Genomic DNA, 27,306 nt, shown 5'->3' with positions numbered 1-27,306 from the left:
GCCAGAAGGTTGAGAACCACTGCTCTAATGTCTGTATTACTTTTTTGTTGTTTGTTTCTAAGAAAAAGCTAATATTATGGTTTCTACTTACTTTTGTGTAAGTTAACAGAGTAATTTAGTCTGCATGTTCCAGCATAAGGATAGGCAGACCAATCTATACTAATAACCGATACTAATAAAAGGGTAATATGCTAATTAGACCGGGCATCTTCCGGATGTCCTTCTGGAAAAAGCCATGGTGGCAGAGGCAGAGGTAGGTGGTTAGGGGCGATCAGGCTGGCAAGGGAGGGCTGTGAGGGGTGATCAGGCCAGCAAGGGAGGGCAGTTAGGGATCATCAGGCTGGCAGGGGAGGGCATTTAGGGGCAATCAGGTTGGCAGAGGAGGGCAGTTAGGGGCATTAGGCTGGCAGGCAGAGGCAATTAGGGGCAATCAGGCAGGCAGGCAGGCAAGCAGTTAGGAGCCAGTGGTCCGGATTGTGAGAGGGATGTCCGAGAGGTCCCGGATTGGAGAGGGTACAGGCCAGGCTGAGGGACATCTTCCTCCCCACCCCCACCCCCCGCCTGCATGAATTTTGTGCACCAGGCCTCTAGTAGAACAGAATAGCCCAAGTCAGGACCCTCTCCTTTTGGTTACTTGATACCGTTAGGGAGGCAGTGATGCAGATACGTAGGAAAGAAAAGGCATCAATTGGTTCTTGATACAGGGGAAAGTTGGATCCCTACTTGACACCATAATCAGAAAGAAACTTCAGCATGTTTAAAGAGCTAAACTTGAAAAGCGGAATTGTAAAACTTTGGAAAAATATATAGGTGAATATTTTATCATTCACTGAGGAAGCATCCTATCTAATAAAAGAAAAACATGGTAATTAGCGTACGACCGCTACCCTTCCCATTGGCTAATTAGGGCGATATGCAAATTAACTGCCAGCCGAGATGGCGGCCGGCAGCCAGGCAGCTTAAAGCGAACATGAGGCTTTCTTGCTTCAGTGACGGAGTACTCCTACGTTCCCTGCCTGCCACTGCCGGCCTCTGAGCTGCAACTCTAAGCAACTATGTTACAAATATAGAAGCTAAACAAAACCCCAGAAACCTGCTTTAGTCACTGGGCTTCAGTCAGCAGGATCACAACATTGTTTCATATACAGAAGGTAAACAAAGGCCAGAAACCTGCTTTCAGCAGCGGAGGCCTAAGAGCTGGAGCCTCAGAGCTAAAGCTGGCCCAAAATAAAAAAAAAAAAAAAAGAAAAAAAGGAGCGGTTGGGAGCTTCCATCACCCACCAGCCTGAAAACAGCCCTCAGCCCCTCACCCAGACTGGCCAGGCACCCCAGTGGGGACCCCTACCCTGATCCAGGACACCCTTCAGGGCAAACCAGCCGGCCCCCACACTTGCACCAGGCCTCTATCCTATATAGTAAGAGGGTAATATGCCTCCTGGCACCGGGATCAGCGTGACAGGGGGCAGCGCCCAAACCCCCTGATCGCCCTGCGGCTCTGTGTGTGACGGGGGAGGGGGGCCACAACCTCCCTATTGGCCCTGCTCTGTTTGTGACAGGGGAAGGCGCCCCAACCCCCTGATCAGCCCTGCTCTGTGCCTGATAGGGGGGAGCTCCCCAACCCCGTGATTGGCCTGCGGCTCTGTGTGTGACAGGCTGCAGTGCCCCAACCCCCTGATCGGCCCTGCTCTGTGTGTGACAGGGTGCGGCGCCCCAACCCCCTGATCGGCCCTGCTCTGTGCGTGACAGGGTGCGGCGCCCCAACCCACCCCCTCCCCCATGGGCCCTTCTCTGTGTGTGACAGGGTAGAGCCATAACCTCCCCATCGGTCCTGCCCCGAGTGTGACAGTGGCGGCACCCCAGCCCCATGATCCGCCCTGCTCTGTGTGTGACAGGCGGCGGTGCCCCAACTCCCCTATGGGCCCTACTCTGTGACAGGGGGGAGCTCCCCAACCCCCTGTTTGGCCCTGCTCTGTGCGTGACAGGGTATGGAGCCCCAACCCCCCTGATGGGCCCTGCTATGTGAGTGACAGGGGGCAGCGCCCCAACCCCCTGATTGGCCCTGCTCTGTGCGTGACAGGGGGTGGCGCTACAACCTCCCCATCGACCCTGCTTTGAGTGTGACAGGGAGCGGTGCCCCAACCCCCCAATGAGCCCTACCCTGAGTGTGACTGAGGGTGGTATCGCAACCTCCCATTCCACCCTGCTCTGTGCATGACAGGGGCGGCGCCCCAACTCCCCAATCGGCCTGCTCTGAGCCTGACTAGGGGCTGCACCTAGGGATTGGGCCTGCCCTCTGCCACCCAAGAGCAGGCCTAAGCCAGCAGGGCGTTATCTCCCGAGGGGTCCCAGACTGTGAGAGGGCACAGGCCGGGCTGAGGGACCCCCCTCTTCCCCCCGAGTGCACAAATTTTTGTGCACTGGGCCTCTAGTTTTTTAAATAAGATACATAAAAGATTGTAGATATGATTACATTAAAGTTTAAAGCCTCTGGTAAAAGATAGAGCAGAGAAACAATATCCAGCATATCTTATAAAGAACTCTTGTGCATTAGTTAAAAAAGTGGTCAGAAGATGTTAATGACCAATTAACAGAAGAAAAAACTTGAATCCTTAGACAGCAAAGTCACTTAAAGGTTTGCATCACAGCAAATGAAATAGTTGGGTAGGAGTTGGTGTTAGGTTATTAAAGGCAAAGAAAAACCACTTAACTGATTTAGGCAGGAGGTTATAAAAATTGGAATTTTCACTGGTATTATGTGTTCTCTAGTAGGTTGCTTTATATTTCATTTCCATAAAATTTATAATCAAAGGAAAAATAAGATAAATTTAAAAGCTATATAAATTACCTAAAATGATCTTTGACCCCACAACTTATTTAAGAATGTGTTTTGAGCTTTTTTGTATTTTGACTCATTGAGAACTTCATGTATTTTTAGATTTGAAGATTTTATGTTGTCATTACGAAATGTAAATTATTTTTTAAATTTATCTTTAGTTACAATAGAGTAAGGATTTAAAGGCTGAGAACGAATTACAGACTCATGCTATACGGCATACTGTTTACACGTGTAGTGTTGCATATGTTCATTTTAGGAGATTGATTTGTATTTATTTCTGTTTCTAAAAGTACATTGTTTTGCCTGGCTAGTGTGGCGCAGTGGTTAAGTGTCGACCTATGAACCAGGGGGGGTCATGGTTCAATTCCCGGACAGGGCCCATGCCCAGGTTTCAAACTCCACCCCCAGTGTGGGGCATGCCTGAGCCAGCTGATCAGTGATTCTCTCTCATCATTGATGTTTCTATCCCTCTCGCCCTCTCCCTTCCTCTCTGAAATCAATTTAAAAAAATTGTTTTGACTGTTTTTGTGCAAAAATAGCAGCGGGACTATACCACAAAGGTGACTATTAATACAGCCTTTGTAACTTCTGATATTTATAGATTATGTTTAGGCAGTAACAGCTATTACTGTTCTGCCTTTTGGTCTTGCTAAAGTGACTCTTCCAGGTATGGTTCCAGGCTGAGAGGAGAACTGAATGTAAGACTGTCCCAGGGGAAGGAGGAGATGGAAGAACTCAGATTTTTTTCTAGCATCTAAACTACCCTGAGGACAAGCAGGAGAAAAACCCATTGGAGAAGGAATGTAAGGGGAAATGTAAATCCTATTTAACTTGCTTGCTGATCTCCACATTGGAAGATAGTATTCATGGTTCAGTTTTTGTTTTAATGACAACAAAATTCAGATCTTTGCTAGTCTTTTTGTTTTTTATATATGCTTTTATTGATTTTGAGAGAGAGAGGAAGGGAGAGGTATAGAGAAATACACTGAGTGGCCAGATTATTATGACCACCCCATCAGTATTTCATGGACACTTCCAAAAATACTAAAATATTGAAAACTTCCTAAGCAAATATTCTCAAGGTTTTATTATTATTTGCATAACTAATTCACTTCATTGTACTGATGGGGTGGTCATAATATTCTGGCTGGTCATAATAATCTGGCCACTCAGTGTAGAAACATCAATGAGAGAAGATCATCATTGATCGGCTGCCTCCTGCACACACTGCTACTGGGGATTGAGCCTGCAACCCTGGGTATGTGCCCTGACTGGGAATTGAACCAGCAACCTCTTTGGTTCCTGGGTCGAACGTCAGAAGAGTGGTCAGTAAGGAGATTTGAGATTGGTCCTTTTACCCGTGTATGTCATGCTCTTGCCACATGGAGAATAAGAAAATCAGAATAGAAATGGCTTCTAAATGCTTTTATCCAACTCTGACATTATTCTACCATGGTTTACCAGTTATATTATTTTTAATATCTGTAGCAAACCATTGACATATATTTATTTTGTTTTTATAATACTCTAGAGCAGCGGTTCTCAACCTATGGGTCACGAACAGTGAAAATACATCCTGCAGATCAAATGTTTACATTACGATTCATAACAGTAGCAAAATTACAGTTATGAAGTAGCAATGAAAATAATTTTATGGTTGGGGGTCACCACAACATGAGGAACTGTATTAAAGGGTCCTGGCATTAGGAAGGTTGAGAACCAATGCCTAGAGTAATTATAGCTCGGAGGAATTTTTTCTTCCTGAGAAAAGCTAAGGTGATTTGAGAAGATAGTGTGGATCTTTTGTGTCTTGCTTTAAGGAGTTTTCATACATGTCCACCAAGAAAAATGAAAGATACTGAAGTGATAATTAAATCTTTATTGTGGACTTTATGTTTTTACTTTTTGGTTAATCCTCACCTGAGGGTATTTTTTCCATTGACTTTTTAGAGAGATGGAGGGGCGGGGAGAGAGAGAGAGTGTGTGTGTGTGTAAGAAATAGCAACATCAATGTGAGAGACACACATTGATTGGTTGTCTCCTGCACATGCCCCTGCCCGGGGATTGACCCTGCAACCAAGGTACATGCCCTTGACCCTGAATCAAACCCGAGGCCCTTAAGTGCTGGCGCTGACGCTCTAACCACAGACCCATACCAGCCAGGCTATTATGGACATTTTTTTAGAAAAATGCTTTAAAATCTTACCCTTGCCCAACTGAATAGCATACTCTGTCACATGTGAATATGAATATATAGCAGAGTATGTATTCACAGTTGGGCCAGGTATAGTGAGAAAAGACAACAGGTTCATAATTTGGATTTACCGTTTTGGGTTCATTATGAGCAATCATTTTTCCTTTTCTTTTTGAAGGTGACATGGAAAGCCCTGTGATTGCATTTCCCCTGCTCCTAAGAATAGAAGCCTGCATTGAAAAGCTCTTCACGTACTCTTTTTCTTGGAATTTTGAATGTTCACAGTGTGGACACAAGTATCAAAACGGGTTCGTTTTTCTTTTTTTTAAATGGATTCATTCTATTGAAAATGGTTTTAAGTAATCAAATTTGAATAGAGCTTGTTTCCACTTACAACACCTCTTTCTCGATGGCTCCTTCTACCCTTGACAAAACTTCCCACCCTATCTTGAAGTCTCTCTACCACTAAGGTTAAAAGGAAGAATTCGAGCCCCAGAAACTGCAATTTGCTTGCTTCTTTAAACTGGAAGAAAACCCATGGTTTGATAGATTACGAGTGGGAGTTTGCTTAAGGTTTTCAGTGGTGAGTGGGACAAATGGGAAAAGTAGAACCATCCTCTCCAATCCTTTGTGAATTCCCTGCTGAGTAATACTACCTCTCAGAACCCCTTGAAACTTTGTTTTTGTTTACTCTTCTGATAGAGACCAGGTTTTTGTTTATGTTTTTAATATCATGGAAACTTATTTTGGTCTCCCAGAGTTTGGCAGCAGCTCTCAGAGGTAGTAGGTGCTTTCCTGTACCTAACCTTAGTCCCTGAAAGACCAGCCAGCCCCCAGAATCCTCCATGTACTCTGTCAGCTATACTTTCCACTTCCCTGCCACCTATTGGAGGGGTCATGGTTGGTGTACATGTGATTAGTACTTAGGAGAGGCTGGAGAAGAAAGCAACTGCAGGATTCTTTTGCTTCCACACACGTACCAGATAATGCAGGAGATTAGGTTTTAGAAGAGGTGTTATAGGGAGAGAAAGTTTCCATCAGACAGGATACCCTCACTTTGTCAATATATAAGAAAGTTTCTAGCTGAAGGTTGAGAAGATTACCAAACTGGTTTTGTTAGTAATTTATTCAAAATTTTCTAATAGAGATAAATCCTTTCTTATTTCTTAAACTCACCTACTTGTAAATTAGAAAATTTGAAGTCTTTCAAAATTATTTGTTAAAATGAGAAGAAAATGTTACTTAGATGTTTATTATCTAAATTGAGGTTATTTTTATATATTTCAGGATCAGTTGAGAGTAAAGTCTATGAGAGAATGACCTAGGGCAGTGGTCGGCAAACTGCGGCTCACGAGCCACATGCGGCTCTTTGGCCCCTTGAATGTGGCTCGTCCACAAAACACCGACTTCTGTGCATGAGCCATGAAATTTCAGTCGCACTGTACAAGCGCGCCCGCACGTGGTATTTTGTGGAAGAGCCACACTCAAGGGGCCAAAGAGCCGCATGTGGCTCTCGAGCTGCAGTTTGCCGACCACTGACCTAGGGAATGCAAGCAACAGAACCAGAAAACTTTTTTTTTTTTTTACCAGTTAGCTCGAAAGTACTAGAATAGAATACGAATTAGCATTTCACTCATACCTAGGACTTAATATAATTTTGTGTAAGTGAGTGAGTATGAGAACAAATATTTGTTTCCTGATCTTCTATCACTGATTATATAAATTATCTGATTTTCTTCCCATTTGGCAAATGCGGAAAGTGAAGCTTGAAAGCGGTTATTTAAACAGATGTCCAAGGGGACACACTAACTAGTAAGTGGTAGAATTCAGGCTTAAGTTTTCTTGCTCATTGTGGTAAACTCCCTAATCACAACCTGGATTTTACATAATATAAACAAGCTTGATTAAAATTAGCTCAATTCTACTTTTCTAAAATCTACATCTCAGTTTGACAGTTTTTCATTGAATATATTCTGTGTGCCAGGAATTCAACTTGGCTTGGCCAAATTCAGACTAGTTAGGGCAGGGGTGGGCAAACTTTTTGACTCGAGGGCCACAATGGGTTCTTAAACTGGACCGGAGGGCCAGAACAAAAGCATGGATGGAGTGTTTGTGTGAACTAATATAAATTCAAAGTAAACACCATTACATAAAAGGGTACGGTCTTTTTTTTTTTTTTTTTTTTTTTTAGTTTTATTCATTTCAAACGTGCCGGATTCAGCCCGCGGGCCGTAGTTTGCCCACGCTGGTAACCTATGAAAATTATTTCACAACTAATGTTCTAACTTTTTAAGGATCAAGAAAATTAAGTTACTGTCACATTATTTTTGGCTGCCAAAAAATACAATATCACCCTGAACTCAGTTGCTTGGAGTGTCATCCTGTAGATTGGAAGGTTGAGGGTTGTGGGTTACAGGAGGCAACCGATCAATGTTGCTCTCTAAAATCAATAAGAACAATATCCTTGGGTGAGGATTATAAAAAAAAGAAAATTAAGTTGTATTCCTGATTCTCTATGTGGAAATGCCCCTTTTGTTTTTGGGAGTCACAATCTGATAGACGGATTGTGAATTTTTTGAGTAAGGGATGCAGCTCTTTTTTTTTTTTAATATATTTTATTGATTTTTCACAGAGAGGAAGGGAGAGGGACCGAGAGTTAGAAACATCGATGAGAGAGAAACACCAATCAGCTGCCTCCCGCACACTCCCCACTGGGGATGTGCCCGCAACCAAGGTACATGCCCTTGAACAATCGAACCCAGGACCCTTGAGTCCGCAGACCGACACTCTATCCACTGAGCCAAACTGGTTAGGGCAAGGGGTGCAGCTCTTAATAAATTTGAGAGCGTGGGACAGTGGGTCTGAACTAGGAATGACTTTGTGTGCCATGGGTGGGACAATCGGCAATGTCTGGAGATCGTGGGAACTGCAGCTGGGGGCTGTTACTGGCATGTAGTGTGCAGAGGTCAAGCATGGCACAGTGCTCAACATCCTACAGTGCACAGGACAGTCCCCACAACAGAGGAGTACGCAGTGCAAAATGTCAGTGGTAGTGCTCTTGAGAAACTCTCCCTGTCTCTAAAATGTTCTTGTAGCTAGAAAACGATAGGTAATTCATGTGGAGAGTCATAACAACGTGTTTTACCAGGGTTAGGAAGCAACATCAGACTATTAATATTTTTGGGGGATAAGTTAAATATGAATAAGCAAGTGAAGGAAAGTACCATCTATTTTAATAATCTTCTTTATTTAATTCTCACCCGAGAATATGTTTTTACTGATTTCTGAGAAAGAGGGAGGGAGATCTTTGTGAGAAAGAAACATTGAATTGGTTGCCTCCTGTATGCACCCTGACAGGGACTTGAACCCACAACCTTTTGGTGTATGAGACTGCACTCAAACTAACTAAGCCACCCGGCCAGGGCAGTACCTTCTATTTTAGACATTGATTTAAGTTAACATGAATGAATTTAATGTAAATGAATTTATGCCTTTTTTTTTTTTTTTTTTTTTAGATGTATGAAGAATCTGGTCACCTTTACAGATCTTGTTCCTGAGTGGCACCCACTTAATGCTGCCCATTTTGGTCCCTGTAGCAATTGCAACAATAAGTCACAAATAAGAAAAATGGTATTGAAAAAGTGAGTTAAAATTAATTTACAAATTTTAAAATAAAATGAAGGTGGATTTACATATTTTTTTAATGTGTAGTATTGAAAGTGATGACTGCAAACTACTTTTCAGGAGTTTGAGTTAACACATATTTATGAATTGCTAAAATGCTTTTCTGTTAGGAACTTTGGCCAACAAGTAAGCTCTTTCCTAGGTGAAATGAAGAGCACACTCAGGGTGATTATCTGACCCCACTCTCCTACTGTCTTTTGTTCTTTTGCCTTTTTCTCCCTTTAAGAATATTAAACATCATTTTTTCTCTCCTCTGCCAAGTGCCTGCAGTCACTAGAATTCTGGCATTTCCTTAAATCTAATTTTAAGAACTCGTGATTCAGAGATGAGCTTACAGGCTCATCAGTCTGAATTTCCATTGCCCAGACCTTGGCCTGCTGATTCCTCATCCTCTTGTAAGCTTTCTGCTGCCCTTAAGCAGATGTCTTTTATTATGTTCTGCCAGCTTTTCTATTTATCCTCAGTGGGAGGACTGGTCAGAATTACCTTTTCCAGTGGTACCAGAAGCCCATGGCTTTAAACTCACAGGCTAATTCCATTTTAGGTAGTTTGTCTCTCTCGTCAGTATTCTCACATAGGTGTACATCCTCTTTAATCTTCATTTTCTGTTGCCTTTATCTCTAACTCTACAATCAGGAAATGTTTTGAGATATAATTTGATGTAATAAAGAACTAATGGTATTCTTACCTTTTCTGATGCCTTTGGATGTGCCAAGAAACCCCTCAGATTTTTTTTTTTAAATTTATTGATTTTAAAGAGAGATGAAGGGAAGGAGGGGGAGAGAGAGAGAGAGAGAAAGAGAATCACTGATTTGTTGTTCCACTTACTTATACATTCATTAGTTGACTCTTGTATATGCCCTGACAGGGGATCAAACCTGCAACCTTAGTGTCTCAGGATGATGCTCTAAACAACTGAGCCACCTGATCAGGGCCTCTAAAGGTTTTTTTTCATCCAAGTAATAAATTCCCAATCAGATAGTGCCAAGACTTAAAAAGGAAAAAAAGAGCAATGACCCTCATATTCCATCTCCAGGCATCTACTTTAAACCTATTAGGTAGTATTTACTTTGACTTTTCAAAACAGTATGCTTATTCCACCTTCATACAGTCGTCTTTTATAGTAGTTAAGTATTAGGGCTTTTAACCGACATCTGGGCCCAGTTCTAACTTTTCCCTTTCTATGTGATTGCATTTTGGATAAAATGAGTACTCATTATTTATTATGAATATGCATATATTCCCTCCCTAGCCAAGCAGTATATTTGGTTCTGTTTTATTTCTTTTACAACTCTTTGTTTTTCCTGGAATTATTAATTGCCTTGTGTTTTTATTTGCTTTATGTATGCATTGTGATTTTTTCCCAAATTCTTCAAATGCCTATTAATACTTTTTTAAACACTTGAATGCTTCACAACTTTTGAGTCTTCCTCCCCTTTTTTTTCTTAGAAACCTCTCTTCTGCCTTTCATCCTTCTGCTCCAGTGTTTCAGTCTATACTGGTTCCTCTCTGGGCCTGGGCATGAGAGTGCTCTATACACTTTCTGTTACTGTTCCAGTTTTTAGTGCAGGGCCTTACCACCACTCTTACACATTGAGTCTTTTAGGGGTTCTCTTCTCATGAATATGCCTGCTCTGTTGCACTTGTGTCATAACTTCGTCCATTCTGCTGAGTTACCACTTTTCTGTTTGCTTTTTGTCTTCTAACTATTTATAGTCTCTTGTTTTGTTTTTTTCATGACTTTTTGTCCTTTCAGTTAATTACCTTTTTTCGTCCTTCACTATCATATGATGGCATTCACATGGGAGGGCAAATTGGGAAAGAAGAGACAGAAGGCCATAATCTGTCTTGGCTGTCTGCAGTGCAAGTTTTGAGATCTAAGTGTCGAAGGAGCCTCATTTCTTTTGTTTTCTTTCTTTTTTTTTTTTTCTTTTAAGCCCTCTTCCTTGATGAGGTAGAAGGGCTGCAGGTGTAGGTGTGTGCCATCTGCAGTGGACCATTGAGTTACTTGAGGCTTCTGGTGTTTATAATTTCATCTAAGAGTTTATACATGCTTTTTTTCAAGCCCCAGCACTGAAGATAAACTCATATTACTATTTTGTTTGATCTGTTAATTGGTTGTATTGCAACATAATTTTTACATAAACATGTTGCTTTACTTACATTAAAGATTTGTGCTCTGATCTGGAAATGTATCTGCAGGGTGTAATGGTGTTTGAGCAAGAAATGTGCTTAGAGTTCTAGTGGGTCAGTTTATAAGCAAAATTTATAATTTGGACATTTATTGTATTAAAAAATAAATGGAACTGGTGTGTAAATTTCACTTAAAACTTAAGTGACTAGGCCTTTATAAAGTTCTTCGTAGTTTTTTACTTTGAAATTTATATAACTTGATTTTTGGCATTTAATGAAATTTAGAAACAAACTTAATATAGTTTTTAGGGATAACTTAAAAGTAATTAGGTCTATCATGATATCATGCATAATTCAGTCTTATAGCATTTTAAAAACTAATAGTGTTATTAAGTTCCCTGAACATCTTGTCTCAGGTAATTCACATCTCTAATATGTTCCCATTAGAAAAAGAATCCATTGGGAAATCAGATGAATGATAATTTAGTGGGTTCACATCTACTTTAAGTAACTTGTTTGGGAATTCCATTCAGAGCATGGTGGTGACATGGAGTACCAATTTAGAATCTGATTTAATTTTACTTCACCAACTCTAAAATTTGTTTTTAATCCTTATCTGAGGATATTTTTTTCATTGATTTTTTTCAGAGAGGGTGGAAGGGAGGGAGGAAGGGGGGAGAGAGAGAGAGAGAGAGAGAGAGAGAGAGAGAGAGAGAGAGAGAGAAACATTGACTTAAGAAAGACGCATCGATTGGTTGCCTCCTGCAAGCGCCCTGAGTAGGGCTGGGGATCAAACCTGCAACCAAGGTACGTACCCTTGACCAGGAATCAAACCCACAACTTTTTTTTTTTAAATATGTTCTTTTGATTTTTTACAGAGAGGAAGGGAGAGGGATAGAAAGTTAGAAACATCGATCAGCTGCCTCCTGCACATCCCCTACTGGGGATATGCCCACAACCAAGGTACATGCCCTTCACTGGAATCGAACCTGGGACCCTTCAGTCCGCAAGCTGATGCTCTATCCACTGAGCCAAACTGGTTAGGGCAGTGGTTGGCAAACTGTGGCTTGCGAGCCACATGCGGCTCTTTGGCCCCTTGAGTGTGGCTCTTCTACAAAATACCACATGTGGGCGCGCAAGTACAGTGCAATTGAAACTTCGTGGCCTATGTGCAGAAGTCGGTTTTTGGCCTGGGCGAGTCTATTTTGAAGAATTGGGGGGTGTCGGTCGACAGGAGACGCGGCACAGGTGGGCTGCGGGATACACAACGCGGGGGAGATACATTGTTTTGAGGTACGTTTGCTGAGGTCGACCCCTTCCAACTCTCCCATCCACACTCGTCTATCTGAAACAAGTATACAAGAGGAGTGTAGATGGGAGAGTTGGAAGGGGTCGACCTCAGCGAACGTACCTCAATCAGACTAAGGACATTTTTAGCAAAGGCCAGCTTAGAAGTAACCTAATCTACACTATTAAAGACAAAGCTGCTGTTTGGTTGCCTGGGCGATGAAAAAAGCAAAGCTTCCCGCCTGCCCTGAGCCGGCTGTGGCCTCCGCTCATGGCAGCAAAGTTTCAATTATAGAAGAAAAATAAATCCCAGATATCTGCTTCTAGCAAGCCTCCACTGGGAGCTTGGGTGGCTGGGGGCTGTGGCCAGCCTGCAAACAGCCATCAACCCCTCACCCAGGCTGGCCAGCCACCCCAGGGGGGACCCCCACGCTGAACGGGCTGTGACCAGCCTGAAAACAGCCATCAGCCCCTCACCCAGGCTGGCCAGGCACTCCTATATAATAAAAGGGTAATATGCAAATTGACCCTAACAGCAGAACAACTGGGAATGACTGGTCACTATGACACACACTGACCACCAGGGGACAGGTGTTCAATGCAAGAGCTGCCCCCTGGTGGTCAGTGCGCTCCCATATTGGGAACTCTTCTCAGCCACAAGCCAGGCTGACGGCTGCCAGTATAGCGGTGGTGGTGGGAGCCTCTCCCGCCTCCTCAGCAGTGCTAAGAATGTCCGACTGCAGCTTAGGCCTATTCCCCACTGGCAAGTGGACATCCCCTGAGGACTCCTGGGCTGCCAGAGAGATGTCTGACTGCCAGCTTAGGCCCAATCCCCCCAGGGAGCAGGCCTAAGCCAGCAGGTGGTCATCCCCTGCGGGGCCCCAGACTGCGAGAGGGCACAGGCTGGGGGACCCCCCACCCCCCCGAGTGCACAAATTTTTGTGCACCGGGCCTCTTGTTAAGTTAATAACAGTGTACCTACCTATATGGTTTAAGTTTTAAAAATTTGGCTCTCAAAAAGAAATTTCAATCATTGTACTGTTGATATTTGGCTCTGTTGACTAATGAGTTTGCCGACCACTGGGTTAGGGCAAACCTGCAACTTTTTGTCCATGGCCTGACGCTCTAACCACTGAGCCATAGGCCACAGCTTCACCAACTCTTGAAGTGACCATCTCATTTTCATTACTGCCACTATCTTTAGGAGTCTGGTCATACACTATCCTGGATTGTCATCTGAAAAGCATATTTATTTAAATTTCAATGGAACCACAAGGAAAATAAACTGGAAAAAGGGGAGGAGGCATATGGTTTATTTTATTGACTCCAAGATGCCATCATTTATAAGTTGTACTGTTTTTTAAATATGCCATTAAGAAATGCTGCCTATGTAACATTTTCCATGTGTAAACTCACACTACTGAGATTGCAAAAATCTAGGGATCAACAATAGTAACTAGCCTCAGAAGATAACTTGAAAAAGTATCATAAGACCAAGAGAGAACTAAATATTAGTACTTACAGAGTCAGGCAGGTGCCTATAGCCTGCCTTTCCAGCTGTGAAAATATATCTCTAGTTTTACTGTGGATGGTTGATTGAAAGATACACTCTTCATATTTTAACATACTTGAAATGGGAATACATCTAAATTGTATAATTTAATTGCAATATTATTTTATAGTGGTACATTTTACAATCTGTGGCATCTTAGATTGATGTAATAGGTCATTGGGAGTTGAGCGTTAGGATAGTTTTGCAGGACTTTTTATTTGTAGGTACTTAAATTTTGGAGATTTCATTATTTTCTAACAATGATTGACAACAGATAATTTACAAATTGTCCTTGTCAGTCTGAATAAGCGGTATTTTAGACATTGATTCAAGTGCATTTTCAAATGAAAAATTTTTACAAACTACGTTTTGACAGCTGTTTAAATATTCCTTAAACTTTTCTTAAATCCTGAGAGCTTTGTTAAATTTAGTTATTTGAGGCTTATCTTGAGTTCTGTTTTCTGGCTAGTCATGTTTTTGTAATGATGTATTTTTGAAGTTATGCGTATCTTGAAGTTTATAGTAGATTAACCAGTATGTTGTATTTTCTTCTACTTAGTTATAAATTAAATTTTTCCTAAATAGAGATTTTAATTTCATGGGCCTCTCTACTTCCTGAGATAACGAAGTTGTTAGCATGTTGGGGTTTTTAAATGTATGTTTGAACATCTTGGGCTTGTTACTTTGTTTTACATATTACCTATCCCCTCTAACAAAAGCAATTATTTGGGTACTCGATGCCAAGAAAATTCCAATAGGTCTGGATTTTTCCTTTGATTCTACAAAGTAGTTACCAATAGATCATCTTCTCCTTCTCCCTTCTTTTCTTCTTCCTCCTCCTCTTCTTCCTCTTCTTCTTCCTCTTCATCTTCTTCCTTCTCCTTCCTCCTCCACCTTCTTCCTCGTCTTCCCTCCCTGGCCTCACTCCTCTTCCTCCATTGTTGTCTTCTACCAGGATGGAGCCTGTAGCCTGGGCATGTACCCTGACTGGGAATCGAACCAGCAACTTTTTGATGCACAGGACTATGCCCGATCAACTGAGCCACACTGGACAGGGCCTAAGAGATCTTTAAGCTGAAGCAGCACCGTGGTTTACTGAGCAATTTTTGTTTAATGGTCTTGTGGCCTTATTGCATGATAGCTTCCAACTGTCAGTGATCCCATTCTGAGATGGGTTTAAACATTACCCATGTCTTAGAGTGAGTTCTCCATTTTTAATTAAGGCTCAAGAAGAATTAGTGTGGTTTGCCTTGAAAGCACTGTGTGACTTACTAACACCAGACCGTCTTTTGTATTACCACAGCAGTTATCAACCTGTGGGTCACGACCCCTTTGGGGGTCAAATGACCCTTTCACAGGGGTCACCTAAGACCATCGGAAAACACATATACAATTACATATTGTTTTTGTGATTAATCACTATGCTTTAATTCAATTAAAATAAAAATACATCCTGAATATCAGATATTTACATTATGATTCATAACAGTAGCAAAATTACAGTTATGAAGTAGCAACAAAAATAATTTTATGGTTGGGGGTCACCACAACATGAGGAGCTGTATTAAAGGGTTGCGGCATTAGGAAGGTTGAGAACCCCTGTATTACCAGGTACATTATTTGATCTCTTTTCTTTCTCTCCCACAGAGTGTCTCCCATATTCATGTTGCACTTCGTAGAAGGCTTACCACATAACGACTTGCAACACTACTCATTTCATTTTGAAGGCTATCTTTACCAAATAACTTCTGTAATTCAGTACTATGCAAATAATCATTTTATAACATGGATTTTATGTGTTGATGGTAAGTGTTCAAAATTTTTTTCTTTTATGATAATTCTAGAGGCCCAGTGCACAAATTCATGCACGGATGGGGTCCAGCCAGCCTGCCCCAATTGGGTTAGGCCGGCTGGGAGGAGGGGCCATGGGTGGTTGGCGGGCCGGTCCCGCCCCCGATCGGGGGTTTTGGGGGTTGATCGGGGGCCAGGCCAGCCGAGGATGGGGCTGATAAGGGCCTGGATCAGGTTGGTTGGCTGCTGCAGTGTGTGTCATAGCCACCGGTCATTCTGGTTGTTCCGCCGTTCCGGTTGCTGGGCTTTTATAGATATATAGATTCATAGAGAGTAAACTCTATTGTGTGCTGATGGTAAGAGTTAAAAAGTTTTTATTTTATGATAATATGTAGAGTCTAAACTCTATTAAAAGACAAACTTTGCTTTGACTCTTCTTTCTTTCTTCTTGCCCTTGCCTTTATTTTTCTGCTCTTTCCTATACCCTGTCACTGTGGTTTAGAACCACTCCTAACTTTTCATTTGCTTATGTCAGCATATTTATGTGCACACATATGCATAAGCATGTTTCTTTTTTAGACAATGAGATCATATACTACCAGTGGTTTACAGTTTGCTATTTTCCACTTAATATCTTTATTTTTTTATTTTTTTTTTATATGAGTAATATATGTTCAGTATAGAAAAATGAATGGTGGTAATTTGATTTTTTTGGTATATAACCTTGTATTTGTAAAGAAAGTGCAAGTAAAGGTTTTTAATTGAGAATGAACAAAAAGAACAGGTTTCGCTTACTTTGTAATTGTTAGTAATATAAATAAAAGTAAACATCTATTTCTGAAACTATTAGACCTTACAAACTATGTAGCCTTCTTTCACTGTGAAGTAGTTTGCTGAACAGTTTCAGTCAAGGTAAAGCCTTTAGTTAAATAATTAAACTTTTTAATAGAAGGATAAATAGTATAACTCATGGATTTTGCCAATTTTCCCCTCTCATTTATCTAATGTAGTTTACTCTTGAGTTTTTTTCCTCACAATGTTCACTTTGTCTTAGGCAAGACAACTCAGTTCCCTTAAAGTGTTCTATCGGGCCACTGATATTTTTTATTTTTCTATTTTTTATTGTTTTGATATTGTTTATATTTGATATTTTTCTTCTGGGATGGTTTGGATGGGTGAGACTATAATGTGTTATAAATGTACTTTGCAAACTAATACTTGCATTATCAATGTAATTAATTACCTTAAAGTTTTACCCTACTTTGGAATTGGGTGTAAGTTGTTCTCAATAGCAAACAAAAACTAAAAAAACCATTTATTTCAATTTATTAATGTATTCCAGGGAAGGAAAAATCCTCTTTAGGTAAAAGAGGTTAGATGGTTTCCATCCTTGGCAGCATATAAAAATCATGATTAGCTTATTAAAAATGTCCTGGTTCTCCCCTACACCCGTGGTCGGCAAACTGCAGCTCGTGAGCCACATGCGGCTCTTTGGCCCCTTGAGTGTGGCTCTTCCTAAGCCTCAGGAGTACCCTAATTAAGTTAATAACAATGTACCTACCTATATAGTTTAAGTTTAAAAAATTTGGCTCTCAAAAGAAATGTCAATCGTTGTACTGTTGATATTTGGCTCTGTTGACTAATGAGTTTGCCGACTACTGCCCTAGACCAGTGGTCAGCAAACTGCGGCTCGCGAGCCACATGTGGCCCTGTGGCCCCTTGAGTGTGGCTCTTCCACAAAATACCACATGCGGGCGCACATGTGCAGTGAAATTAAACTTCGTGGCCCATGAGCAGAAGTCGGTATTTTGTGGAAGAGCCACACTCAAGGGACCAAAGAGCTGCATGTGGCTCGCGAGCCACAGTTTGCTGACCGCTGACCACTGCCCCAGACCAATGGTCTGTCTCTGGGGATTGGGCCCAAATATTAATCAGGTGTTTCTTATGTGCACATGTGGTGGGGAACCACTGGCTAAGGCAAACAGAAGATTCTCAAAATTTTAATGGGTATAGATTGTGAAGCAATGTGTTCAGGTAGTTTATGAGGGTGTATTAGTATTCACATAAACTTAGTGAATGGTTTTGTTTGGGGTGGATTTGTGTGTTGAGCGGGTTAACCTCTTCTCTTGTATTCATCATCCCATTCCCTCTTGTCAAATGAGAAAACTTAGGTTCAGAAATAAAAAGTAGACACCTAACTTCCTAAGCTTTATTTTGTTAACCAAAAAGTAAGAGAGAAAATAAGAATTGGAACAAATGTTGGTACTTGAGGTAACAGCTTCATTTATCTTAAGGTCTCATATATATGGGAAAAGTCTGTTTTCTGATGTTGTTGGATAAATTAGGTGATACTGTATTCTAAGTTCCAAAAGTTAAATATGTCTATCTTGACTTTTGCATTTCAAGAAAGAGTAAAAATTCTTTTTCAAATTTCTGGATGTTAGTCCATATCTTTCATTATCCAGTAAGGACTTTAAGATTTGGCAGAGAAAAATGGTGACATGAGGATATGGTCATGATTTCTATTACTCTCTTAAGTGGATATTCAATGATATAGCAGTTTCAGTGGCCAGAAGAAAGTTAACCTAGGGTGGTGGTTTTAAATGTCTGATCTCTTTCACTTTCTCCCTCATTCCCCAGGAAGTTGGCTGGAATGTGATGACCTAAAAGGCCCGTGTTGTAAAAGGTATAAGAAATTTGAAGTTCCTGCTTCAGAGATACATATTGTTATTTGGGAAAGAAAAACAGCCCAAATGACAGATAAAGCATCTGCCTGTCTTTCACTTAAAAAGACTAATGATCAACATGCTTTCAGTGATGAGAAACAGCCACCTCCAGCATTGCGTTTTATGGGTGATGCTTCCTCAGCTGAAATACCTTCAGGAACGTACCCCCCAAATACATCAGTTACTACTAATACTCTTTCCCAGGATAAAGCTGTAGTTCATCAGCCTCATTTACTTTCAGTTCCAAAAGGTTTGATTGGCAATGATATTATACCTTTGACACTTGAAAAAGTACAGGTTAACTCTGAAGGTTTCCTATTAGAAAATATACCTGTGGCAGAAAATGGAGTGGTCATCAAAACAAATACTTTGCAACAGCAAGAGTCACTAATGGCTTCTTTAGTATCAGCTCCATGTAAGGAAAAGTTTACCCAAGACCAATTTGTAGACTTAAGCTTTCCTTCTCCGATTGTAAGTACAAATATGCAATCAGTACAGCCAAATTCAGAAAATACTATAATTACTAACTCTGTGACTAATATTCATGCTACTGGTCCTATACAGGGAGTAAAGTCAGTAGAAATTGAAGGTAAAGTTGCCCTAGAGAAGGATGTTCCGTTCAACCATTTTCTTTCACCAAAAACCGAGAAATTAAAAATAGAACAACACATTACACCTCAGGTATCTAATTTGGAGAGAAAATTTTCTCAAACCATAGCTGAGTCATCACAGAACCCATCTCTGAAAGAAAATCTGAAGAAACCATTTATGGGAAGTTGGGTTAAAGGCTTATTAAGCAAGGGTGCTTCTTTTTTGCCACCTTGTGTTTCAGCTCATAATATTAACGCTATTACTGACTTGCAGCATTCGGTTAAGGGGGCACGTAATTTTGGTGGCTATAAAACTAAAGGGGTGAAGCAGAAGGCTCACCGGGCACCCAAGAAACCTCGTAGGTGTGCAAGTAAGCCTTCTCCAGCCAGTAACCTTCCACCAAGTCTTCCATCATCAGGTAGCATGGCTCCTCCACATGCTGATGTTAATGCTGACCTGGAAGTTTTGAAGAAACATGAAAATGCCTCATATGGGGTTCACCTCAACCACAGATCTGGTGGAAACGAAAATGGTGTTTCTTTAGCAAACCATGAAGACTCCGTTGAGGGTCAGATTCATAAACTTCGTCTAAAACTTCTTAAAAAACTTAAGGCAAAAAAGAAGAAATTAGCTGCTCTTATGTCTTCCCCCCAACATGGAAAACTTCCAAGTGAAAATTTAGAGCACGTTTCTCATTGTGGGTCTCCAAATGATGGCCAGTCAATAGAAGATGTGTTAAAAGAACTGCAATATCAAATTGATATTGCTGATAATAAATCTGGAAGAACCACTGTTGCTAGTGTTTCTCCATATAGTGGTCAAACTCATGAAGAAATTTTAGCAGAATTATTGTCTCCTACAACTGTTTGTTCAGAACTCTCAGAAAATAGGGAGGCTGACTTTAGATATTTAGAAATGGGAGATAACCATATCCCAGCACCAGTATCTAGTGAATTAAATGGTATTCCCCCAAACACACTCTTGAGACAGGACCATAATTACTGCAGCCCTGCCAAGAAAAATCTGTGCCAAGTTCAGCCAGACCCACTAACAAATAATGAGTGTGATAGAACATTGAACTTGGAAAATTCCCTGAAGACTGATGTTTTTGATGAGTTTTTTTCCACTTCAGCATTAAATTCTTTAGCAAATGACACATTAGACTTGCCTTTTTTTGATGACTATCTGTTTGAGAGTTGTTGAATGTTTATTAACTCTTTAATATTTATTATTGTCTTGGAAAAACTTACTATGTTCTTGAGTAGTGTTTATACACTGGCCTTGTCATGAACAAAATGTAAGCAGCTGAAGGTTTTACCTTCAGTTCTGCCCATAAAGCTTGTAATTTGTTTTACAAATTAAAAGGACCAGGAATCTGTTCTCCTTGTCAATTTCATTTTGTATTTTTAAGACAATGAGGATTTCAAAATGCTACAAATGAAAAATGTCTAGTTTCTGGCAATTAGTATAGTTTGGGTACATTAAGTTTCTACATTTCTCAGGAAAAACTAGTTTATATAAACTTAAGTCAAAATATTTACATATATATATATATATATATATATATATATATATATATATATACACACACACACACACACACATACATACATACAGTGTGTGTGACTATTTTGCTAATGGTTCTGTGGTCTTGTATAAGAGTGGAATGTAAACTTCCCCCATACAACTAGTCTCCTTACAAAGGGTGGCAGGAAACCTGTTCCTAGAAATTTAAGTAATGGTAGTAATCAATAAATGACCTATAATAGGAAAAAGTAATCTATTTTTGCATTGATGGGCAAAGAGTTTACATTATCCTAAGAGTTTACTTCTTTCTCTCCAAGAAATTTATTTCTGTAACCAAGTAGGGCACCATCCAACAATTCTGTTTTGGAGAAAATAACTAGTGCTTACAAAGCTTGCGATGTATCAGGTTCTGTTATTTATGAAACAATTCATTTAAACCTTGACATTCCTATGAGCAAGATACATATATCACATTTAACAGATAAGGAGACAGCACAGAAAGTTGTAGAGCTAAGACTGGGAAGTGTGGTTACTACAGTAGTTGAAAGTGCTAACCTTGCCAATGTAGTTCCCCCTTTCGAACCTCCTTGAAAGTTGTGAAGCCCAGCAGCACTGCTGCTGCAGTGACTTGGTAGCAGTAGTTACTAAGGTTTAAGGATGGCAATCATGGAGTAAAATACTTTACCAGGGACCCAATATTTTATAATTGATTTGTCAAATTTACTCCCAAACCTCCCTCTCCTTTTATTTTTTAAACTAGTGGCCTGGTGCATGAAACTCGTGCGGGGGGGGGGGGGGGGGGGGTTGAGGGGGGCAGGTTGTCCCTCAGCCCGGCCTGCACCCTCTCCAATCTGGGAACCATGAGTGATTGGGCTATATCTGGGTTCTCTCCAAGCCCATTGTCTGATGTGTATGCCATTCTATGGTGTTTATTTATACAAGCCTTGTAAACACATTTTAGTATCTGGAATGACTAGTTGTCATCTTTTTTTCAAGGTTTTCCTGTCATAGGTCATTTATTGATTTCAAGGACATCCCTCTCACAACCCAGGACCGCTGGCTCCTAACTTGGGAGTGCCAGTGGGTCTTTCTTTTCTTAATTTTTTTAAAGGGCAAAAGTCTATGATTTTTTAAAAATATATTTTACTGATTTTTTACAGAGAGAAAGGGAAAGGGATAGAGAGAAACATCGATGAGAGAGAAACATCAATTCAGCTGCCTCCTGCCCACTGCCTACCGAGGATGTGCCCACAACCAAGGTACATGCCCTTGACCGGAATCGAACCTGGGACCCTTCAGTCTGCAGGCCGACGCTCTATCCACTGAGCCAAACCAGTCAGGGCAAAAGTCTATGATTTTTAATTAAACCTGAAAAACTGTCAGGGACAGGAATGACAGGACCCATCTTAGGTGAATGGGATCCTGGGGGTGGGGAGTGGGGAACATTGTTGACACAGTTGTCAGAATTCAAATGGGGTTTGTGGATTGAACCTTAATACCATTTGAATGGAGATTTCTTCACGTGGTTGGGTAGAGAATTGTTATGTAGGAGTGTCTGCTTTTGGCAAATACACGGGTGTATCCGGGCATCCTGTCATGTGTAGAGCATGCTCTCAAACAGTTCAGAAAAAGACTGGAGGAAATGGGCATATGTGTGTATAAATGCACATACACAGTCTAACCTTACTATTTTCGACTCCACCTTTGTGCACGTGCCTACTTGCTAAGTTCTGTAACTCCAGAATCAAGGCTTGCAGAGCTTCCTCAGCCATTGGGCCATGGCCAGGGTTCGGGAACCCTACAGACAGACCCGCAGGCACAGTTCCAGCTGAGGACAACAGGTGCCACTGTTTTCTTGTTTCCGCTCCAGTATGTGAACTGGGGTCTGTTTTGCCACGGGTTCCGTTGGGGCTTTGGCATTTCTGTGCTTCCTGGTGGTGTAAGGCTGTGTGGGATGGCCAAGCTGGTGCTCCAGTGGCTGCCGGTTCCCTGAGCCCAAGAAGACTGCAGTAAAATATGGAGAAAAGATTGCATCGTAAGCAAGTTCAGGCTGCCCCATTTCAACCTTAAGGAATCAACAGCACCCATCACCTACGGTGTCATTTCAACAGAGACACAAAGAGCGCTGCCCCAAGCACGCACGGTGCTGGCTCACGGGCCCACAGACCAGCAGCGATGGCCACTTGTGGGTGACGTTGTGAAGTCCTGATTCTGAGGTTACGCCCAGGGTGAGTCCCAACTGCCACGGCCACGTCCTGGCCCACATCCGGGCCGATGCCCCATAGTGAAGCCTGTGGTTGGGCACTGACAGGCAGCTTGAGGAACTGACATAACCATGTCAGTACTGCCGCAGTTTATGCACATTTAAACCATCCAAGTTCTTCTGGAAAGAAGGGCTTTTTCTCCCACTCTGGACAGCCACGCTCTCCCGGCGGCGCCCGAGGACCTGGGGCCTACTTGGCACCCCAGCCTTGCTGACCCTGTGGGCCAGTGTCCTAACAGCTGCGGCCCGCTGCGCAGCCCGCCGGCGCCGTCCAACACGGTCTGTCCATCTGGATGGCCCACGAGGCTGTCCGGCCACACGCGCTTGGGCTGCTCCCGCCCAGACTCTGCTTTCCTGTGCCTGGCGGTGGGCCCAGTGCACATGCGTGGAGCTCCCACCCAGTCTCCGCTTTCCCGTGTCTGGCTGTGGGTCCAGTGCACATGCGCAGAGCTCCCGCACAGACTCCGCTTGCAAAGAGCCATCAGCCCCTCACCCAGGATGGCTACACCCTCATAAGGTGAGGGTCCCTGCTGGGGGGCTTGGCCAGCCTACAAACAGCCATCAGCCCCTTACCCAGGCTGGCCAGGCACCCCATCAGAGACCCCTACCCTAAAGGGGCTGTGGCCAGCCTACAAACAGCCAACAGCCCCTCACCCAGGATGGTCACACCCTCATGGGGTGAGGGTCCCTGCTGAGGGGCTTGGCCAGCCTGAAAATGGCCCTCAGCCCCTCACCCAGACTGGCCAGGCACCCCAGCGGGGACCCCTACCCTGAAGGGGCTTGACCAGCCTGCAAACAGCCATCAACCCCCCACCCAGGCTGGCCCCACCCTCATGGTGTGAGGATCCCCTCTGGGGGGTGTGGCCAGCCTGAAAACAGCCCTCAGCCCCTCACCAGACTGGCCAGGCACCCCAGCAGGACACCCACCCTGATCCGGAACACCCTTCAGGGCAAACCAGCCAGCCCCCACCCATGCACCAGGCCCAGCCGTGGGCAAACTACGGCCCGCGGGCCGAATCCGGCCCGTTTAAAATGAATAAAACTAAAAAAAAAAAAAGACCGTACCCTTTTATGTAATGATGCTTACTTTGAATTTATATTAGTTCACAAACACTCCATCCATGCTTTTGTTCCGGCCCTCCGGTCCAGTTTAAGAACCCATTGTGGCCCTCCAATCAAAAAGTTTGCCCACCCCTGACCAGGCCTCTATCCTATATAATAAAAAGGTAATATGCAAATTGACCCTAACAGCAAAACAACTGGGAATGACTGGTCACTATGACACACACTGACCATCAGAGGCCAGACGCTCAATGCAGAAGCTGCCCCCGGTGGTCAGTGCACTCCCACAGGGGGAGTTCTGCTCAGCCACAAGCCAGGCTGATGGCTGCCAGTATAGTGGTGGTGGTGGGGGGAGCCTCTCCAGCCTTAGCAGTGCTAAGGATGTCTGACTGCAGCTTAGGCCTGCTCCCTGCTGGCAAGTGGACATCCTCCAAGGGCTCCCAGGCTGCCAGAGGGATGTCTGACTGCCAGCTTAGGCCCAATCCTCTGGGGAGTGGGCCTAAGCCAGCAGGTGGTCATCCCTTGAGGGGTCCCAGACTATGAGAGGACATAGGCTGGGCTGAGGGCCCCCCCCCCCAAGTGCACAAATTTTTGTGCACTAGGCCTCTAGTCTATACTAATAAAAAGGTAATATGCTAATTAGGCCAGGTTGACCGGACCTCTTCTGGATGCCTGACTTCCGGACAGTTAGGGGCAACCAGGCCGGCAGGGGGGTAGTTAGGAGGCGACCAGGCCAGCAGGGGGCCAGTTAGGGGGTGATCAGGCTGGCAAGCAGAGGCAGTTAGGGGCAATCAGGCAGGCTGGCGAGTGGTTAGGTTGATCAGGCAGGCAGGCAGGTGAGCAGTTAGGAGCCAGAGGTCCCAGATTGCGAGAGGGGTCCTTGATTGGAGAGTGTGCAGGCTGGGCTGAGGGACACGCCCCCCCTCCCCGCATGAATTTCATGCACCGGGCTTCTAGTATTAAAAGTTTCCTCTAACATAAACACTGCGATACCAAGACAGTTGATCTGATAACTGAGATGACTACTAAGTGACTGATGGGTGGGGCATAGAAACACTGGACAAAGGGAGGATTGATGTTCTGATCAGAATGGAGTGGGATGGTGCAAGATTTCATCAAGCTACTCAGAACAGCATGCAATTTAAAAAGTATAAACTTTAATTCTGGAAATTTATAATTTTGGACCATAGGTAACCACAGAAAGTGAAACCACAGATAAGGTAAGATTGTGGGTGAGGGGGTGAGATTAATGTATATGTTGTTCATTAACATTGACACAAACCTAGTAGCACTGTACCTGGTGTGAACAAAGCTTGTCTAACTTTTTTCTGCATTTTCTCTATCAGGCACGTCACACCTCGCACTTAGAAACACTGGACAGCACTTTAGCACTACACTTGAGAATCATTTTAAACAGTGGAATCACCAACAAAACACAAAAAAGTGAAAAATGTGACAAAATATACTGTAAACAGAAAAGTATAAGAACTTGTTAGGTCAACATGCCAACCCTCACGGTGGGAACTTCCTCAGCTGAATACCATGATGACCCCCATGGTGGGAATTTCCTCAGCTCATGCCCCCCCTCCCCCGCCCCTCATTAAACACCTGTATAAAAAGGAGCCCCCCCTCCCCTGTTGGCGTGAATTCACTGGCCCTGCCTTTGGGGCTCATGGATTTCGCCTGGGGATGCAAATTAAACCTTTCCTTTTCTTTCTTCTCTGGCTGACTCAACTCTTTGTTTTCCTGCTTCACTAACTTTACATTTGGTGCCAAAACCTGGGTGGTGCGAGCACCCCATTTGGCCATCCCGCCACGGCTCGGGATGCCCTCCTCTTCCTCCTCGTGGCTCAGGACCCCTCAGGACCGCATTTCCTAGGCTTAGCAGCTCTCTTTCCTTGGCTTGGCAGCTTTCCCAGTTTGGCAACATTAGTGGTAAGTCCTGCCCTGTCGATTCCTGAGGTCGCCCTCCGGCATCTGTCTGTAAAACGCAGCCACGTCAGAGATTGCCCCGTTCTCCGGACCCTTCCAGGAAGGGCTCCTCTGGATCCCAGAAGATAGCGGAGATGTCCCTATCCTCCCCGGTTCCTCCATCCGTCCGTAGCCCTAGCCAAACCTCTGGGACGCTGGCCCTTTGGCCCCGGCTACTGGCCTCAGGTATCGAGCATGGGGAATCGAAATTCCAAACCTGATCTGAGCACACCTCTAGGGTACCTGCCCGCCAACCTGGCTAAACACTAGGCCTGCACCGGACCTGCATCCTAAATGCCTCATTTATTTCTGTAATGTAGCATGGCCTCAGTATGAAAATGGAAACTTTGACTTTACCATCCATACCGATCTCAGTAATTTCTGCCGACGAACCAGGAAATATGCCCAAGTCTCTCTCTCTCTCTGTCTGCATCCCTGTCCCTTCCCCCAAAGTCCCTCCTGCCTTGCCATCCCCACCCTCTCCTCCTCCCTCCACTCCCCCCCTCTGGCAACACCTTCTCCTGTACCTGCTGACCTCCCCCCTCTTCCGCCCACTGCCAGGGACCACTGCAAGCTTAACTCATCAGGCGACCCCACCATCCCCCACCCTCGCGGCCATTGCAGGAGCCAGAAACTCAAGTTGCCGGGCGACCCCCCCCCCCCCCCCGCCTGCTTCCCCAGTCAGTAAACACATGCATTCACAGGCCCGCCCCCTCCCCCCCCCACACCCAGAGGTTGCGGCATCTGAGGGTGATTGAAAAGTGGCTGGGGTCCTTCTCCGCCAACCTCACCGCATTCATCAAGAAATTCTGATACCTCTCCTGGGCCTGCCCAGGATCATTCATCTCCACTTCTCCTGCTCCTGCCCCCGCCCCCCTTGCAACCCTGCCATAGAAACCTGTGCCCTGTTATGCCCAGATTTCAAGATTCCCAAGAGCCCACCAGGGAGCCAGTGAGTCCGATGCAAAAGCAAAGAGTCCTTTATTTCGAACTAGTTCGGCTCCCCGACCACACTCACCAATGCAACGGTAAGCCCAGTGGCAGAGAGCGAAGCCTGATGGGACAAGGAGTTTTATAGGGGGGTGGAGTAAGGACGGGAGAGGGGACTGTGGGCCCCGCCGATTGGCCAGGCGCGAGTCGGTTTCTCATTACACAGGATGTGGTCATAGTGATGGCGTGTACTTCCCTTGATTATCATTGGTTAGTCCAGAGAAATCCTGGGTGTGGCTAGCAGAGGCTTCTTGCTGAGAAGCCTTGCCGAGCACATGGCTCTGCCCAAAAATGGAGGACCCAGGGTAAGATGGAGGGCGTAGTCCTCGCCCTTTCAGCATGCTCCTGCTGGAAGCGCTGAGATGCGAGGACGCAGCGTTTGGGGCCGGGGAGAGCCGGGAGCCAGGAGGAGGTGGGCACGGGCTCCCGGCACCTCTCGGCCTTTGACTCCAGTGGGTTGCCCTGAAGAAGTGGAGCCCACTTCAGGGTTTTCAGCCGCTCAAGCAAGCAGTTCCCTTACTGCGCGGGGTAGTCAGGGTGGTCAGAGGAACCGGACTGACAGGTCTCTGCACTTGGTGTGAGCCATCCTCTGCACCCTCACGCTCCTCAGGTTCTGTCTCTGGCCTTGATGGCCCGCCTGATCCCCGGACTGAATGTCCGCCGCCTCCCAAGTCCACCGACCCGGCCCAAACGGGCGTT

At 43.9% G+C, this 27,306-nt stretch overlaps 1 protein-coding gene across 3 annotated transcripts in view; it reads left to right on the top strand.

Moving 5' to 3' along the window:
- USPL1 (ubiquitin specific peptidase like 1) overlaps window positions 1–20,172 on the top strand; it is a 32,857-nt gene extending 12,685 nt beyond the window's left edge. For all 3 annotated transcript variants that reach the window (XM_081083600.1, XM_081083601.1, XM_081083599.1), the window contains 4 exons: window positions 5,209–5,338; window positions 8,546–8,671; window positions 15,334–15,491; window positions 18,118–20,172. In XM_081083600.1, the coding sequence (XP_080939726.1) occupies window positions 5,209–5,338; window positions 8,546–8,671; window positions 15,334–15,491; window positions 18,118–19,997 (2,294 nt within the window). In that variant the 3' untranslated portion in view covers window positions 19,998–20,172. The remainder of the gene's footprint in view (window positions 1–5,208; window positions 5,339–8,545; window positions 8,672–15,333; window positions 15,492–18,117) is intronic.
- Window positions 20,173–27,306: the final 7,134 nt, after the last annotated feature.

Source organism: Myotis nattereri (assembly GCF_964212035.1).
Source record: "Myotis nattereri genome assembly, chromosome: 2".
NCBI lineage: Eukaryota > Metazoa > Chordata > Mammalia > Chiroptera > Vespertilionidae > Myotis > Myotis nattereri.
Note: the sequence above shows the minus strand (reverse complement) of the source record. Positions and strands in the feature narration are given on the sequence as shown.